The sequence below is a fragment of the Sciurus vulgaris genome (genome assembly GCF_902686455.1).
Source record: "Sciurus vulgaris genome assembly, chromosome: 4".
In the NCBI taxonomy this organism is placed as follows: domain Eukaryota; kingdom Metazoa; phylum Chordata; class Mammalia; order Rodentia; family Sciuridae; genus Sciurus; species Sciurus vulgaris.
The window spans coordinates 29,146,002-29,162,704 of NC_136464.1; the positions used below are offsets into that span (position 1 = coordinate 29,146,002).

General features: G+C 41.6%; 1 protein-coding gene across 3 annotated transcripts in view; it reads left to right on the plus strand.

The window, feature by feature from the left end:
* The window catches only part of DNMBP (dynamin binding protein), a 94,585-nt gene that overhangs the window by 36,568 nt on the left and 41,314 nt on the right, over nucleotides 1-16,703 (plus strand). For 2 of the 3 annotated variants that reach the window (XM_079138092.1, XM_079138093.1), the window contains exon 4: nucleotides 535-2,541. The exons of the other annotated variant lie outside the window; for it this stretch is intronic. In XM_079138092.1, the coding sequence (XP_078994218.1) occupies nucleotides 535-2,541 (2,007 nt within the window). The remainder of the gene's footprint in view (nucleotides 1-534; nucleotides 2,542-16,703) is intronic. 3 annotated transcript variants of the gene reach the window in all.

Consider the following 16,703-nt stretch of genomic DNA (forward strand, 5'->3'; position numbering starts at 1 on the left):
ATTGAGCACTTGGTGGTGAAGAATACAGTGAGTCCACAGTGACCCTTCTGTGTGCTTTTTTGCCACTGCATTTGTTTGTACGTTGCCAGCAGTTTTACCCCCAGTCATTGCAAATGTCACCGCAGTAGAAAATATGGATAAAATGTTATGAAATAATATGTATGATTACATGAAAGGTGGGAATCTACATTGTGCACAACCATAGAAATGAAAAGTTGTACCCCATTTGTGTGCAATGAATCAAAATGCAGTCTGTAAAAATAAAACTTTTTAAAAAATGTTATGAAATAGTTTTGACCTCACAGATCCTCTGGAAGGATCTTAGGGACCCACCCCTAAGGTTCCATGGATCACACTGAAAACCCTAAGTTTATAAGAATGTTTCAGTTCATTAAATCATCACAAGTGTTCATGTTCTTAAAACTCTAGGTATGTATTTCCTTGATTCGGTCGGTGTTTAAAGTGATGCCCTGTATATTAGTTACAGTAATGTTGGGCTGGGATGCTGTCTGAGGTCATTCTTTCTCTCTTCAGGTGACCTGGTAATTCTCGATGGCACTCCCATTGGAGGCTGGTTGCAGGGCCGAAGCTGCTGGGGTGCCCGGGGCTTCTTCCCATCTTCATGTGTCCGTGAGCTCTGCCTCTCCTCTCAAAGCCGGCAGTGGCACTCACAGAGTGCACAGCTTCAGATTCCCGAATATTCCATGGGACAAGCACGTGCCCTGATGGGGCTTTCTGCCCAGCTGGATGAGGAGCTGGACTTCAGGGAAGGAGATGTGATTACCATTATTGGAGTTCCTGAGCCAGGCTGGTTTGAAGGGGAGTTAGAGGGTCGAAGAGGCATTTTTCCAGAAGGTTTTGTAGAGCTTTTGGGACCCCTGAGGACTGTGGATGAGTTGGTAAGTTCTGGAAATGGAGAAGACTGCATTGCTAATGGTGAAGTAGATATCCCTCTTGGAGAAGAAGAAAGAGAACCAGATGAGGAGGACGAACCATCAGGGACCTATGGAATTGCCCTTTACAGATTCCAAGCCCTGGAGCCGAATGAGTTGGATTTTGAGGTAGGGGATAAAATTCGAATCCTGGCAACCTTGGAAGATGGCTGGCTAGAAGGTTGGCTGAAGGGCAGGACAGGCATCTTTCCTCACAGATTTGTTAAGTTATGTCCTAACATGAGGGTGGAAGAAACCATGGCCCCACCCCAGGAAGACAGTCTCACCAAGACCCCAGAAATCTCTTTGGATGGTTTGGAGAACTCCTTAGTAATGGAGGAACCAAGACATGAATCTCATGAGTATGAAGCAGAGAAGCCCAACTATGTGCTTTCTGAACCCTCCTCTTCTCCCCTAGATCATCTGACTCCTGAGTATGATGTAAATAAGAACTCTGATCCAGGTGAAGCCTTCTCAGGAGGGCCCCCCAGAAGCCCAGGTGCAGAGCCTGTAGAGCCTGTTGCAAAAGACTCGTCTGTGACTGACTCTTTAGAAGTGGCCAACGGCATTTCCTCCCAGCCTCAGGTACCTTTTCATCCCCAATTGCAGAAAAACCAGCATTATTCTATAGCAGGAGAGAGCCACCAAAGTGCAGAACAGTTCGCTGGCCACTTTCCTCTTGAAGCCAGGACTAGAGACTACTCCAGCCTACCTCCCAAAGGAACGTATGCCCAGCGGAGGTTCCTTCAGAAGCCAGAGCCCCCGCTTCACAGGGGCTCTTCCCTTGCAGCCACAAGGGTAGCCAAACCCAGCCAATTGAGCCTTCAGCTCCAGGGTATGGCACGGTGTGCTAAAAAGCACCTCACCTCCAAAGAAAGCTCTTCCAGCTTCTGCTCTTCATCAGAGAGATCACAGAGGAAGCCTGGTCCAAAAGGCCAGGGACCTGCTGTGGAAGTAACAGAACTTCCACAGGGAGATGGCAGCATTGACCTGGATTCTAAGTTGACACAACAGCTGATAGAGTTTGAGAGGAGCCTGTCAGGGCCTGGCACAGAGCCGGACAAAATTTCACGCCATTTTTCAATCATGGACTTTAATTCCGAAAAGGATATTGTCCGAGGTTCCTCAAAGTTAATTCCCCCGCAGATGCTACCTGAGAGAAGAAAAGCTCTAAGGCCACCGCCACCCCGACCCTGCACTCCAGCATCCACTTCTCCCCACTTGCTGGTTGACCATAGCCCAAAATCTGCACCGCCCTTGGCCGTGCGGCCCTCTCGCCCAGCTCCCTTGCCTCCCTATGCACAGCACAGGATGAATGCAGCCTCGCCCAAGCCCCTCTCCTGTCACCATCCTAGCTGGGAGACTCCAGAGAAGGAGGACCCTGAGCATATGGAAAAGAGTCTGGACCAGACATCCCTGTGCCCCTTAGTACTAGTGAGGATTCAGGAAATGGAACAGGACTTGGACATGTACACCAGGGCTCAGGAAGAGCTAAACTTGATGCTGGATGAGAAGCAGGATGACTCCCTAAGAGCGGAGACCCTTGAGAATCTTGAGTTCTACGAGAATAACATTGAAAGTTTGAATCTGGAACTCCAGCAACTGAAAGGTGAGTGATGAGGAAAATAATGTGTACTTGTTTTTTGGCACCTGCCAGTCCCAGTAACAGCCTGCCTGCATGTTTTAGGGGTTGTTGCCATCTTTGATGGCAGGATGATTTGCATTTTCATTACCCAGTTTCTTATTCCATCACTACAGTTAGATTACTCTCTCTTGCTATATTCTATGAACAGTGTCCTCTGACTTCATTTGTTACTTAAGGAAGTGCAAGACTTAGAGACATTTGTGTACCCCATTGACATGTGTACCTCCTCTGCTGCTATGATGTCCCTGGGGTAGTGCAGATGAGAAGTCCCTAAATAAAACATTCTTGATCAGGCTCTCCAAGGACTCAAGGCTTCCAGGCTAAGACTCTTGAGAAAATTGCAATTTGTATCTCTGTGGTCCAAGGACTTGTTTTCAGTAATAATAATTGCTAACATTCCTTAACTTACTAGTAAGGATTCAGTACAATTTGCTTATATAAAGAGACTTCATGGATTCTTTAGAGGTGTGAGGATAATTCATAAGGCTATTTTATAGAGGAAGAAACTAGGACTTACAGAGATTAATTTGGCTAGGGAGCTGGGATGTAAGGTCATACTTTTTACTACCACAGTTTACTGTTTCCACCTTGCATATTCAAAAATTCATATTCTGAAACCTCCAGTCTCTGGAGACTTCACATTCACTGGATTCATAGAAAAAATAATTTATGGAATTGGAAGAGTAAGAGAGGGAGCCACCAGCAATTGGCCTCTGTCCCTAGGAGATCGTGACTGTCAGTCACTCTTAACCTGTGTACAAGACCTCTGAAACCTACATGTCATCAGGAAAAAAATGATAAAAAGTAATCTGGGGATCTAGGAATTGCGGGATATTAATAAGAAGTAAAAACAGAAGAATGGAGGTACAGCAAGCCCACTTTAAATTGGCAGATTAAGGTCACAGACCTATCTCTTCTTCTACCTTAGATCTCTAAAAAAGAATGAGAAATGTATAACTAAAAATTTTCAACAATAAAGAGTATTATTGGAACCAGGCCTGGTGCTTCATGCCTGTAATCCCAGCTATAAATAGGAAGCTGAGGCAGGAGGATCTAAACTTAAGGCCATCCTGGGCAACTTAGTGAGACCCTGTCTCCAAAAAAGATTGAAAGGTTTGGGAAAGCAGCTCCATGGTAGAGGGCCCCTGGTTCAATCCCCAGCACTGGAGAAAAGGGATTGGGGGAGGTATTATTGGAAGGCCAGAAATCAAGTCGTTTTCTAAAAGATGGAAAGCAGATAGTATTGACGAAAGGAAGAAAACCTCTATCCAATATGCTCAGGAGAGAGCACAGTTCTAAGGCAACCCCACGCTCAGAGATGTGGCAGTAGGAGTCTTGGGATAATAAGGGAACAGCTGAGCCTCAGCATCACCTGTGGCAACATTTGTCCTTGAGCAGTAGGTAGGTGTGCAGACATGTCCTCAAGGTGCTCATAGGGCTGGGACTGTAGCTCAGTGGTAGAGGGCTTGCCTAGCATGCGTGAGGCACTGGGTTTGATCCTCAGCACCACATAAAAATAAATGAATAAAGGTATCGTGTCCATTTACAACTGAAAAATATTTTTTTTAAAAAGAAGGTGTTCATGTAACATGCATACCTGAGCAGGAGGAATGCCAGGTACCTTGATGACTTCAGATTACCCAAAAAGTGGTTCTAAGGGAATCCGGGTCAGGGATTGCATCCCCAAAGTCATAGCAAGTTCTAGGGTCTTCTCTTGTTGACCATACTTACAAGAGTCAAGATACATTTGTAAACTATTATGTTGCATATGCAGGTGAGAGAACAAAAGGCCCTCAAATTCCAGGTAGCAGGGACTTCCCACAAACCACGCTCTTTAGAATAAATAACGTTCCACTGAACTATTTTGTCTCCTGTGCTTAAGAACACGGTGCCATGTGTTTAAAGGGATTCGTGGATTAAGGGACTGTTGGACTAAGTGATGACATTGCCGTTCTTGCTTATTCACCTGACCTTATTTTTCAGGACTAGTTTAGTAATGCAACCAGTATTGTGACTATGTATTTTTTAAATTACTGAAAGCTTAACACTGGGAAAGTCAGTAGGTAGTTGGAGTCTCAGCCATGAAGAATTTTAAAAATTCAGATCCACCAAATATTGCACTGGGGATGTTAACATACTGAAATTACTTATTCCTTGCAATCACAGACAATGCCTCTTAAGGTCCCCTTTTTTCATGTGTTCATAAATGTTTTATCCAACAAGATAAATAGTCCCGCAAAAGGAGGAAATTCATCAGTTGGAGTACCAGGCCTTACTTCTGTAATCCAGTCCTGCCTAACCTCTGACCTTGAAATTTAAATAATTTTCAATATTCTGATTCTGGTCAATATTATATTTAGTTGTTGGATGCCTACTGAGAAAACAGGTAAAACCTATCGGTGTATCACTTCTCACACACCTGGTATATCACTTCTCACACACTTCTCACACATAGTAGGGGCTCACTAAATGCTTGATGTTATGGTTTGGATTTGAAATGTTCCCCAGAAGCTCATATATCACAGACATGGTACCTGATGCAGCAAAGTCTGGAGGTGGGGCTTTTGGAAAGTGATTGGCTCCCTAGAGCTCTGACCTCATCAGTGGATTAAACCATTGATGCCTGAATGGACTGACTACTGGGAGGTGGTGGAAACTGTAGACAGGCTGGTCATGGTTGGAGGAAGTAGGTCCCTGAGGGTAAACAATTGGGGACTGTATCTTATCCATGGCCCCTTCCCAACCTCCCCTGCTTCCTGGCTGCCATGAGCTGAACAGTTTTCCTCCATCACACACTTCACCATGATGTTCTGCCTCACTCAGGTCCAAAGCGGCAATGGAGCTGGCTAACTCTGGCCCCAAACCTCTGAAACCATGAGTCAAAATAAACCTTTTATCCTCCAGGTTATTTTGCGTCAGGTGTTTTGGTCATAGAGATGAAAAGCTGACGAACACACTTGATGAACTAAATGAGATTGAACTGGGATGGCCTTTTCTACTTCCACTTCTTTCAGAGATCTCCTGCCTCTGTTGTTGTTTTGACTCCTGAGGAGCTGAGGAGGGTCAGTGCAGAGATGCCAGTTCCCTGACCAGACACAGTTAATGTAGCAAAATAGTCCTGGGCTGTACAGACCCACAGTGAGGCTCTCTATTGTGACCAGTTGTTCCTTCTTGAGGCCCAGGAATTATGAAGCCAGAAAGGTTCATTTTCTAGAAGCTCTATTTGTTTTTCATATCTGATATGTTACAGGTCATAGTCTCCTATTTCTTTTTTCTTTTTTTTTCTTTTTTTTGCGGTGCTGGGGATTGAACCCAGGGCCTTGTACTTGGGAGGCAAGCACTCTACCAATTGAGCTATCTCCTATTTCTATAAGTATCCTATTTCTATAAGTATTTCTATAAGTATCTTTCAACTCTTTTTTTTTTTTCTTTCCATAGTTGTTTGGTAGTTGGTGTATGATCCCAAAATACTGTATCTTAGTGGACTCTTTTGGGTGGCACATAGTTCTCATTCATGTGGTCTTGTCTATCTGGCTATCTTTCATTGTGTGTTGGACAGAACTTGGGAAATTTTAAGACCTGAGATAAAGGCACTTGATTTCAGAGATGATTTTCACTTGCTTCTGTCAGTTGTTTTTGGTTAACTACTGTTTTCAAATTCCTTAAAGTAGTAATCTTTGGGATTCAGGAACAAGAAATTAAAATTCTTGGTAATTCCTAAATTACAACTTATTTTGTATTTTAAAAAAATCTGCATTTATATTTTCTTAAATAAGAATGGTAGTGACCATAACAATCAACAGTGAATAATTTTACTGTGCTAGGATTACACTAAAATTTTTAGAGGTTTTTATACATACATGAAATAAATGCATGACTTATTGTTATTGTGAACCAAACTATTGTGACAGGATTATGTTATATCGGCATGTTAAAATACTCCACACCTGATAATAGGCTTTTTAAAAAGACTCGATATTTTAATAGCAGTTTTAGGTTCATAGCAAATTTGAGAGGAAGTTATTATAGATGTACTTCGTATTTCATTTCCCCCATACACATGTATAACTTCCCCCATTATCAACATTTCTGAAACTGTTACTTTTTATCTTAAAATAATTTTAGACTTACAGGAAAGTTTCAAAAATAATAGAGTTTCTATGTACCTTTCACTAACTTCCCCTAACTTTACCATCTTACTATAGATGACTATAGAATATTTACCCAGATCAGAAAATTAATATGATAGTAGACATTTGATAATATAAAATGTTAAAGGAACATTAATACAAAATGTCCAAAGTCATTTAAAAGATTACACAGTATATACATGTATTGAACCACCACATCATACCCTTTTTTAAATTTTGAGACAGGATCTTGTTAGGTTGCTGAGACTGACCTTGAACTTGTGATCCTCCTGCCTCAGCCTCCCAAATTCTTGGGATTACAGGTGTGCACTACTGAACCTGGCTAATACCTCATTAATGTGTATAATTCTTATGTTTTTATGTGTCAGTTAAAAATCAAATTTTAAGTCAAAGAATTTAAGTTCAACATTTAAATAACTTCCTGATTTAGAAATTCAGCAAAGAACCATGCATTATAAACATGAGATTATAGGACAAGGGTAATTTTCTATCATTTTAAAATTAAAATCTCCTTTTTCACACTTTATTTTAGGAGAATTAATTATTATTATACATCCTACTACTCAAGCTATTACAACCTATAACCAAAAACAATGAATGGTGAATTTTAAAAAATGGCATATACTTGGAAGATTTTTTCCATAAAACATTCTATCGTGATTATCAAACAAATATGCAAACAGTTATGGAGCAAGTGTGACGTTCAGGACTGCAGCCCAGTGCATGGGATTGCAAGCTACCTATTGTGAAAATGGGACAGGTTTTAATAATGTGTAGTACATTTTATCATGAAATTTTTCAACCTGTTAGGTCATTTATTTATTTTAATAATAGCTTAAATTTACTCATTTGCAAGTGTGGACAATAGTCCCCCCTTTCTCATAGTCATTTTGTAATCTTCCTTAGCATGTGTGACCAATACTGGGTGAATGATTTTCAAGGATGGATCAGGAGTTGAGTGTGGTCTTGTACACCTATAAACCCAGTGACTCAGGAGGCTGAAGCAAGAGGATCCCAAGTTCAAGGTCAGCCTCAGCAACTTAGTGAGACCCTGTTGCAAAATTTTTAAGAATTTTAAAAAGGACTGCGATGTAGCTCAGTGGTAAAGCATGCTTGGTTTAATTCCCAGCACCATTTAAAAAGGAAAAAAAATTTCAAGAAATGATAGAATTATTTTTTGAAAACACATTTCCCAGGTTCGCAATAATACCTATTATTTTGTACTAAAGGATTCTCTAACTGCCTACTGATTAAAAAGCTTGCTTTTTGTTCAAAGTGGCTATAAATTCTATGTTGAAAATTATAAGAATAAAAGTGACTGAACTCAGAAAATATTTAAAATTTAAAAATATTATCACAAATATTTAGTATTTTTAAATGACTGTTAAAATAGAATTTTAAATACACAAAATATTAGTTTCCCTGTCTGATAGTATTGATCTTTGTTTTGTGACTTATTTCAGACAGAAAAAGGTTTTCATTTTACACTGATGTTCCTTGGGTTGCTGAGTGGTAGGAAGGCTTCTCCAGGTAGGGCCATTATGGTACATTTTGCTTCATTTAAGATTACTTTCTGTTTGAGCAATGAAAATATTTTGTCTGCCTGTTCTGCCTTTTCCTTTGTCCTTGAAATGTATTACTTTTCCTAATTCACATTTAGTTTCTGTTTTTGTATAGGACTATTTCACAATATTCAGATCTTTGCTTCTTCTGTGAAAACATTTACGGAGCACACTGAGGGATGTAGCTCAGTGGTAAGCACTTGCTTCGTCTGTCCACTGCTTGAGTTCCATTCCCAACATCACAAAAAAACCCAAAAATTTACAGAGAAGATTGGGAGTATATCTCAGTGGTAGAATGTGTGCTTAACATGTGCAAGTACCCATAGTCAGTCTCCAGCACCCCCAAAGAAATTTGCAGAGAGATAACCCATAACAATTATTAAACACTAGAAAACACTGGGCAAGCATTTTTGGGTAGTATTCTGGTGATAGAACATTCATCTAGAACTGCCAGTTTAAGGACTTTGTTTCCAAAACTTGATTTCTTGTACCATCACTTAAAAGATTTTTAAAGGTCATACTATGCAAATAAGCTTCTTGACACTTTATTTGCAGGAATGACTCACTGTGAGCAGCACACAGGGCCATGAGTACACATGCTCATAAATACACATGTAACATGGCAACAGTTGCAAGCAAAACTAACCTCTCACCATCCTACACACTTTCGCCCTGGTGCAGGAAGTGTCAACAGCAATCCTTTATTCTCTGTGTTAGTATTTTCTGCTCTTGCCTTCAGCTTGACATTGATGCATTCCTTCAAACCCACAGTGTCTCTGCATTTATTCTTAGACTTTATTCTCACAGAAAATTTTTAGGACTTAGAAAAGACAGAACTTGCCTGAGAAATGCAGAGAAAGAATTTCCACATGGAACTATTAATTATTCTCAGCCCAGATCCAACTTAAACCAATTCCAAGACTCAACGTGTCTTGTACCCTTGGATGACTAAGGGATCGGGACCTCAGCTGTACTAACCCTCACAAAAGGGTTAGTGCAATTTCAGTTCATCCTCCGGAGTCCTCTAGAATCCAGGCTTATTGTGGAGAAGGTCTCCCTTTGAACTCCTCACTTTGCAAAGGCTCTGGGCTTTGAGTTCGGACTCCTTTCCCTCAAAGGGCCATTGACACGAAAGTTCAGGTTTTCAGGTACTGGCACATGCCCTTGTATGACAGTTTTTGTGGTCATTTACCGCTCTGCATTCTAGTCTTCCCTTTAGTTTTAGCCTGCACTTCTTTACTTTCTTGTCAGCATGATAGTTTTAAGGGTTTTTAAAAATATTTCCTCTCATTTTTTTAGCTTTTTTCTATGAGAGGGTTGGTCCAAATAATTAGACTTCAGTTATTGAAAATTAAAAAGCCAGCATTTGAATCTGATTGAGAATTAGGAGTTTTACATTTGGAATTATAATGCAGAGTAGGGGTCGAATATGAGATGGTATTTCTAGCTGTCATGTGTTGGGGAATGAAAATGCCATTCAGTGTGGGCTGCAGTGTGGGTTCCAGCTCAATAGTTCGTCCATCCAAGAAATACTCATTTGGTTTTACAGTCCTGCTGAGGGCAGGGTACATAGTGATGAGCATGATGGATATACACTCTGCCCTGAGGGAGCTTCCAGTCAAGTGAGCTGCTAATCAACAAGTCCATTGACTTTCCTGGCAGTTCCAACATTACAGGTTAGTCCCTCAGACATTTAGGTTTCTCATGGGTTGGGGATATGGCTCAGTTGGTAGAGTGCCTGCCTTGCAAGCATAAGGCCCTGGGTTCAATCCCTAGCACTGCAAAAAAAAAAAAAAAAAAAAAATTTAACATTTAGGTTTTCCAGCACATGTTACTTTTAGAAGCAGTGATCAGAACCACCTAGTGTCTCTCTGAGGAAATCTCATTTAACATACCATAGTCCTTTTCTATGTCTGGGTGAGGTTCACATAATTAAATTTGACAAACCATCATGACGTGCATTCACTTCTTTATTTAGCAAACATTTCTTGAGCACATACTATGAGCCAAATGCTGGCTACACATTGATTAGTAAAAACAACATAGTCATAGTATCATTCATGTTTGTGTCTTTGAAACTCTAGTAATCATATTGATGTGAACCTCTGTAGTTAATTGTGCCGTCCGTCTTACTACTTTTGAATCATGGCTATAGAGTTACTTTCAGTGTGGCTCAGTGCCAGGACCCTATTGTTTCTCAATCAGTACAGTGTTTAGTAAACTGTAGAGTGAATCACTCTCTTCCACACTGGGAACCTGGCTCCTGAACTTCTCTCTTCCAAGCCTTTAAGGTAATGCCAAGAGGTAGGTTGAACAGAGATTCCCAGTTATTTTTAATGACATCCTGCAAATCAAATCAGAATATGTTTTTAAGGAAGAATGTTTTCAGCAAGATATTGGATGGGGTCGATGGCTCACTAAAAAGAGTCAATAGATTGCCAGGTTGGAGAATTATTGATAGGGAATAACAACATCTTTACAGAAACCTGATATATAACATTCTAGGCAGATTTTTAAAAAATTGAAATTGTAATTTTTTAATATACAGAAGCAATTTGTCATTTTGAAGACTCCTTGGAATGCCTCAGAATTCTTTCCCAAACTAGTAAAAGATAATAGAATTAAGTAGCCAAATCAATTTGGGGTCTTTCAAGATGATAACAATTTACATAAAGGAAGCAATAATATTTTTTCTAGTTTGTCATTACATACGGAAAATGCAAGTACCCTTGACTTGTGCATCTGGTTCAGGGCGTTGGCTTAGTGCAAATGAGCTCAGTTACTTCTAATGGATTTTATTCCTCATATAAAACAACCACAATTGTCAAAATCCATTAATAGTCCTTGTTAATTCAGGACAATAGCCCGTTTTTCCTTTTAGATTTAATGTATGTCAAGAAATGTAGCTTAGAATGGTTAACCGACTTGTAATTGACCCTCGAGTCACTATTTTTAGCAGTTCATAATATGGCTTTGTGAGTTTCAGGCACGGGGCAGAGAGCTGGAATCATCCAGGTACTCTACGTGTCAGCTCAGATTTCACTGAGGCTTTGAAGTACACAGTAAAAGAACTTCAGCAAACTTGAGACCATCAGTTACAAACATTTATTATTATGAAGAAAACAAATCTATTATGGAGAAAAGAAATCGGAGAAGACCTCCTGAAAAGTGACATTGAAATGAGAAGGCAGGTGAGAGGGTCAGGAGCCAGCCAAGCTGTTTTGGGCGATGAAGGAGAATTGTTCCAGGAAGATAGAACAGTGAGTATGAGAGTGTGCTTAGTGTTTGAGGAATAGCACAGAGGCCATTTTGGCTAGAACAGCAGCACAGGCATAGTTATTCACCACTCATGGTAAAAGAGGCCATCAGAATGTTTTGAGCAGCAGTAGTATGATTTCACAACTGAACAGAGGCATACTGGCTGCAGTATTGAGAGAAGACACCCAGGGCAGAGGCAGAGAGACCAATCAGGAGGCCAGTGCAGGAGCTTGGACTAGGATGGTAGCAACAGGGATGGGAGATGCCCAGCGTGAGGTGCACTTTGAACTAGAGCTCATGGAACTTTCTAGTGGATTAGACATGAGGTATAAAAGAAAGAGAAAAGCCAAGGATGACCCTGAGGTTGAGCACCTGGAGGGATAGTCGTTGCCATCAGTCAACATGATGAAGGCTGCAGAGGAGCTGGTTGATGGGGAGGGTCCTAGGAAAGAGTGAGGAGCTCAGTTTTGGTTGAGTTGAGTCGCCCATAAGACATCCAGGTTGAAGTATTATCAGGCAGTGTGATATAGCAACCAGAGTTCAGGTGACAGGTTAGGAATGGAGATAGGACTTTGGTAATTGAGAGCATGGAGACATTATTTAAAGTGATGTCACTGAATGAGATTACTACAAAAAGAGTATAGATGGATACAAAGAGACGAAGTCTAGGAAATGAGCCTAGGAACTAAAAGAGGGAGTGGTAACAGTGATTATGATTATCTGAGCTCTTAATACTTATAAAGCAGTGTGCAGGAGTGCTTTTATACACTTTAGTCCCAAACTATCCACATTTGACAGAGGAGAAAACTGAGGTTTGCCTGTAGTCTCTGTGATAAGTGGTAGAACTCAGATTCCAATCTGGGTCTGTTTCTGTGTAAGTACAGTTTTTACTATATCACACTGCAGGTGCTCAAGGGATCCCAACAAACTCTTGCCAACTTTCAAAATAACTTATGCTATCTTAACATATTTTCATACTCCCTTCTGTTGAAAGCTGCTTGCTGGATTCAATATACCCATGGATATTTTTGTGTTGATTTTCATTTATAGTATTTAACCCCACCTTGCAGATATACTCCTTTTTTGGCACTTAACCACTGGGCCACCCACAGCCCTTTTTCATATTTCATTTAGAGACAGGGTCTTGCTGAATTGCTTAGGGCCTCGCTAAGTGGCTAAGGCTGGCTTTGAACTCATGACCCTCCTGCCTCAGCCTCCAAAGCCACTGGGGCTGTAGAGATGCTCATCCTGCTAGCTTATCCTGAAGTTACTCAGTTTTTCCAAAATGTCCCCCCATTCAGGCCAGTGATACCCACGAGCTGCTCCGGTTCTGTAGTTGAACCTTCCCTTCACTTGTAGCCCCTAAGTTCATCTTAAGCTTAATACTTCCTAAGCTCTTCTTAAGTCCTGTTCCATGTAGAGCATTCACCCTTCAGAGTATATCAGATTTCCCCCAAACACCTCCTGTTTTTCTATATTTCAGCCCTTTTTTGTCCTAGTGCAGTGCTCCCAGACTCTTTTTCTCTGTTTCCCATCCTCTGTTCTTCAGGCCATTGTCCCTTTTCACTATCACTTAGACTGAAACCTCCTCTGTTGGGGCACTTGCCTTTTGATGTCAGGTACCTTTCTTTCTCCTCCCTCATTTCCACATCCTGTCTCCAGCAGCCAGGGGCTGTGGTAATGTTGTCATTCTAGGAGCAACATTAGCCATGAGGTAGGATCAACCCCCCGCGACTGCCCCCATTACCCCAAAAGGCTGAGCAGCTGCTACCCTGAACATGAGTAGAAGCCGCATTCCTAGCCACGTCCACATATCCATATTTCTTGAATTTCTATTGTGTGCTAGGTAATTTGGGCTATAGGAGAATGTGATCCAGAACTCAGCCCTGGAGCATTCCAATGTTTAGGAGTGTGGAAGATCAGGGAGATGAGCCAGCAAGGAGAAGGAGCAGCCAGTCAAGTAGAAGGAAAGCAAGTGAAGAGAGCAAGTGACCCCATCACAGCTACTGAGAGGCCAAGTAAGACATAGCCTAGGAATGATCATTGAGTTTGGAGACCTTGTCAGTTTCACTAAATGGGACAAGAGCCCTATTGGAATGGATCCAAAAGAGAATGAGTGGTAAGGAAGTAGAGGCATTGAGTATTATACTTGCTCAAAATTCTTTCACAGAGTTTTGCTAAAAAAGAAAGCAAAGAAATGGGGTGGCAAGCAGAGGGGACATTAGATTAAGGGACTAGTGGAAGTTGCTTATAAGATGGAAACCATTGCCCTGTGCTCCTAGGTTCTAGGGACTGACCCACTAGAGTGGGCATGTTCAAGAGGCATGAGAGAGGGGCCTACCTCTTAGAGCAGGATGTGTGAGCACCAGCAGGGGTGGGGTACAGAGAGATGGCCTGGGAGCAGAACAGAGCCAGTTCCTCCAGATCAGATGGAAGGAAGGAGGCAGCACCTGTGGGGATAGATGGGGGTAGCATGGCAGATTTGATGGTGAAACGATGAAGAGATTAAGTACTCCCTCTCAGAGTGAGTGACCAAGTTGGGGTGCAAGCCCAGGGCTATCAGAATCTGTGCTCTTATCCTGTGTCCAGGGACACTGCCTTCTACCTAACATCTGGCATGTACAAAATAAATGCTCCAAGCATCGATTCATTAAACATTAAGTACCTACTGTGTACCCCAGCTTCAGAGCTGTGCCGGAAGATAAATTAGACATAGTCCTTGCCCTCCAGGACTCTTCCGTCCACCAAAAGGAGATGAGCAAGTACAATGAAATAAACAGCATCGGTAAAATGAGAAGTATCTGCAGATGCCCTGGAGAACAGCAGGAAATACAGGACTGAGAGCATCACTGGGCAGTCTTGGGGAGTGAGGAGCCTGGATGGACAGCATTGGCTATTACAGAGCCTTTACAAAGTTCAGGAATTACCTGTCCTCAGTAGTTCTTTGATGTTATTTTCAATCTCCTCCGTTTCTTTCCTTACTCTTTCTCTGCCTCTCCATCTCATCTCTCTCTCTTTTCAAATCCTGCTACCCATCTTCACTTCTAGACCATGTGGCAGGACCTCCCCACTCTGGGAGTCACCGCACAGTCATTGGCTGATAACCTGCCCTCTAGCAGCAAATAGCAGACACCCTGGGCAGGATGCTGCTGTGGGACTGTTGAAAAGAGCCTTCCCCTTTGTGTAAAGGGAATGGGAAAGCAGGGAGAGGTCGCTGTCTCCAGGGTTGCATTTCACCAGCAGTCCTGGACCAGGAAAGGAAAAATTCATTCTCCCCTTCCCCCAGCCACATTTCTTTGTATACAGATTTATTACTCAAAAATAGCGACCCATTCATAGGGTTGTTTGGGTTTTCTGTTTGTTGTCGTTTTTTTGGTACTAGAAGTTGAACCCAGGTGTGCTTTACCGCTGAACTATATCCCCAGGCCTTTTTTTTTTTTTTATTTTTTTATTTTTTTTATTTTGAGACAGGATTTCACTCAGTTACTGAGGCTGGCTTTGAACTCCTTCTGCCTTAGCCTCCGGAGTCTCTGAGATTGCAGGTGTGTGCTACTGTACCCAGCTCACTCACAGGTTTTTATTAGTCCTAGGTTATAGTAATGTGAAGGTAAAGCTGAGGTGGTCTATATCTTTCTAAAAACTCTAAGGCCCTAAAGGTAATAGGACTTAGAAAAGAAGCAGTAGAGGGAGCCCCATATATAGCCAGCTATTCACTCTGCTTACCCAACAACAATTTCTTTTAGCTTCACACCACCTTTTCTGGATCATTTGTCAGTAGTGTTCTTTTTGTGTATAATTTAGTTCTCTCTTTTAAACTCTTTTCTTGACCAATTTATTTAGTGTATTTTTCTATCATGTTAGTTTTATCAAAGATACTAAGTTGTTAAAGAGAACTTTATTGTCCATAACAGTTAAGGAAAGACTAGCCTTTATTTTTAATTGGACTGGAAATAGAAATGTCATGGAATTGTATCTTTAAGGTAGCAGAGATACCATTATCTTCCTCATTTCACACATAAGAAAATGGAAAACCAGAAAAAATAAGCCTAGTTCAAACTGATAATTAGCAGAAATTGAATGTCTAGAAGCTGGGTGACCTCTTTCCTCATCTCATAGGGTTGTTGTGGGTTATTCTGTTGCTGTGTTATAACTCAAGGGTAAAGGTGTCTTTCCAAATAATGTTGCCCTCCCGTTGGTTCAGTAAACTAGAACACAGTCTTTATTGGGTTCAGGTGATAAGTTGTAGATTACTGAGCCAGTCAGTACTGGACAGGGTTCCTGTGTAGGTCTGTGTGCTCGTGTGTTGGGTGGTGAGGACTCCCCCTGGGTGAGGGTGGTCAGAGCAGGGCAAGACAAGAGAGAAAGGTAGTGTGGGTGGGGAAGTATCCTTGCTCCATAATGATCCTCTGCTGCATTAGACCAGGGAGGGTTTGCTTGTGGGTTCACTTGGTTTGAGGGAGAGTAAGAGGTTCCTACATCTCAAGGTGGTCCTCTTTGTCAAGTGTCATGAAGTCAAACAGATCTAGGTTCAAATCATGGCCACACCGTGTACCTGTTAATGTGGTCTTGAACAGGTTATTCAAACTCCCAGATTATCTTTTTGCCTGTGGTAAAATAAGGGTAATTACATGCCCACCTTGCAGAGTAGTGAAGGTCAAAAAGAAAATGTACATCCACTTCCTAGCACCAGCCATAGCGCGTTGTGCATGCTGGAACCTCAGGAGCTGCAGTACTATAGCTGCTGCTGCCACTGCTGGTTTGGGGGGCACAAGGGAACAGACAGGTGGATGAAAGACTCGGGAGCACTTTGGAAGTTCTGACATTCTAGAGGTTATCACTGTCAGTAGGGAACAGAAGGTGCACATGAGCACATCAGGTATTGAAAAAAAGAAGTTGCAAGGAATAAAGATCCATGGATTATTAAAGCTAGAGGCATCAGAGAAGTCATTGTGGCCACTGCCTCATCTTAGGGGTGGGTCAGTTGAGACCCAGAGAGACTTCAAAGTTTGAAAGTAGAAGAGCAGACATCTAGTTATGGATAAATAGGGATTAGATGAAGGTTCACGGAATCATTCCTGGACATTCAGTGAACAACCACACAGCTAAAAAAGCAATCTAATTCAGCCTGTCTCTTGGGGGGCTAGTCCCCTATAAA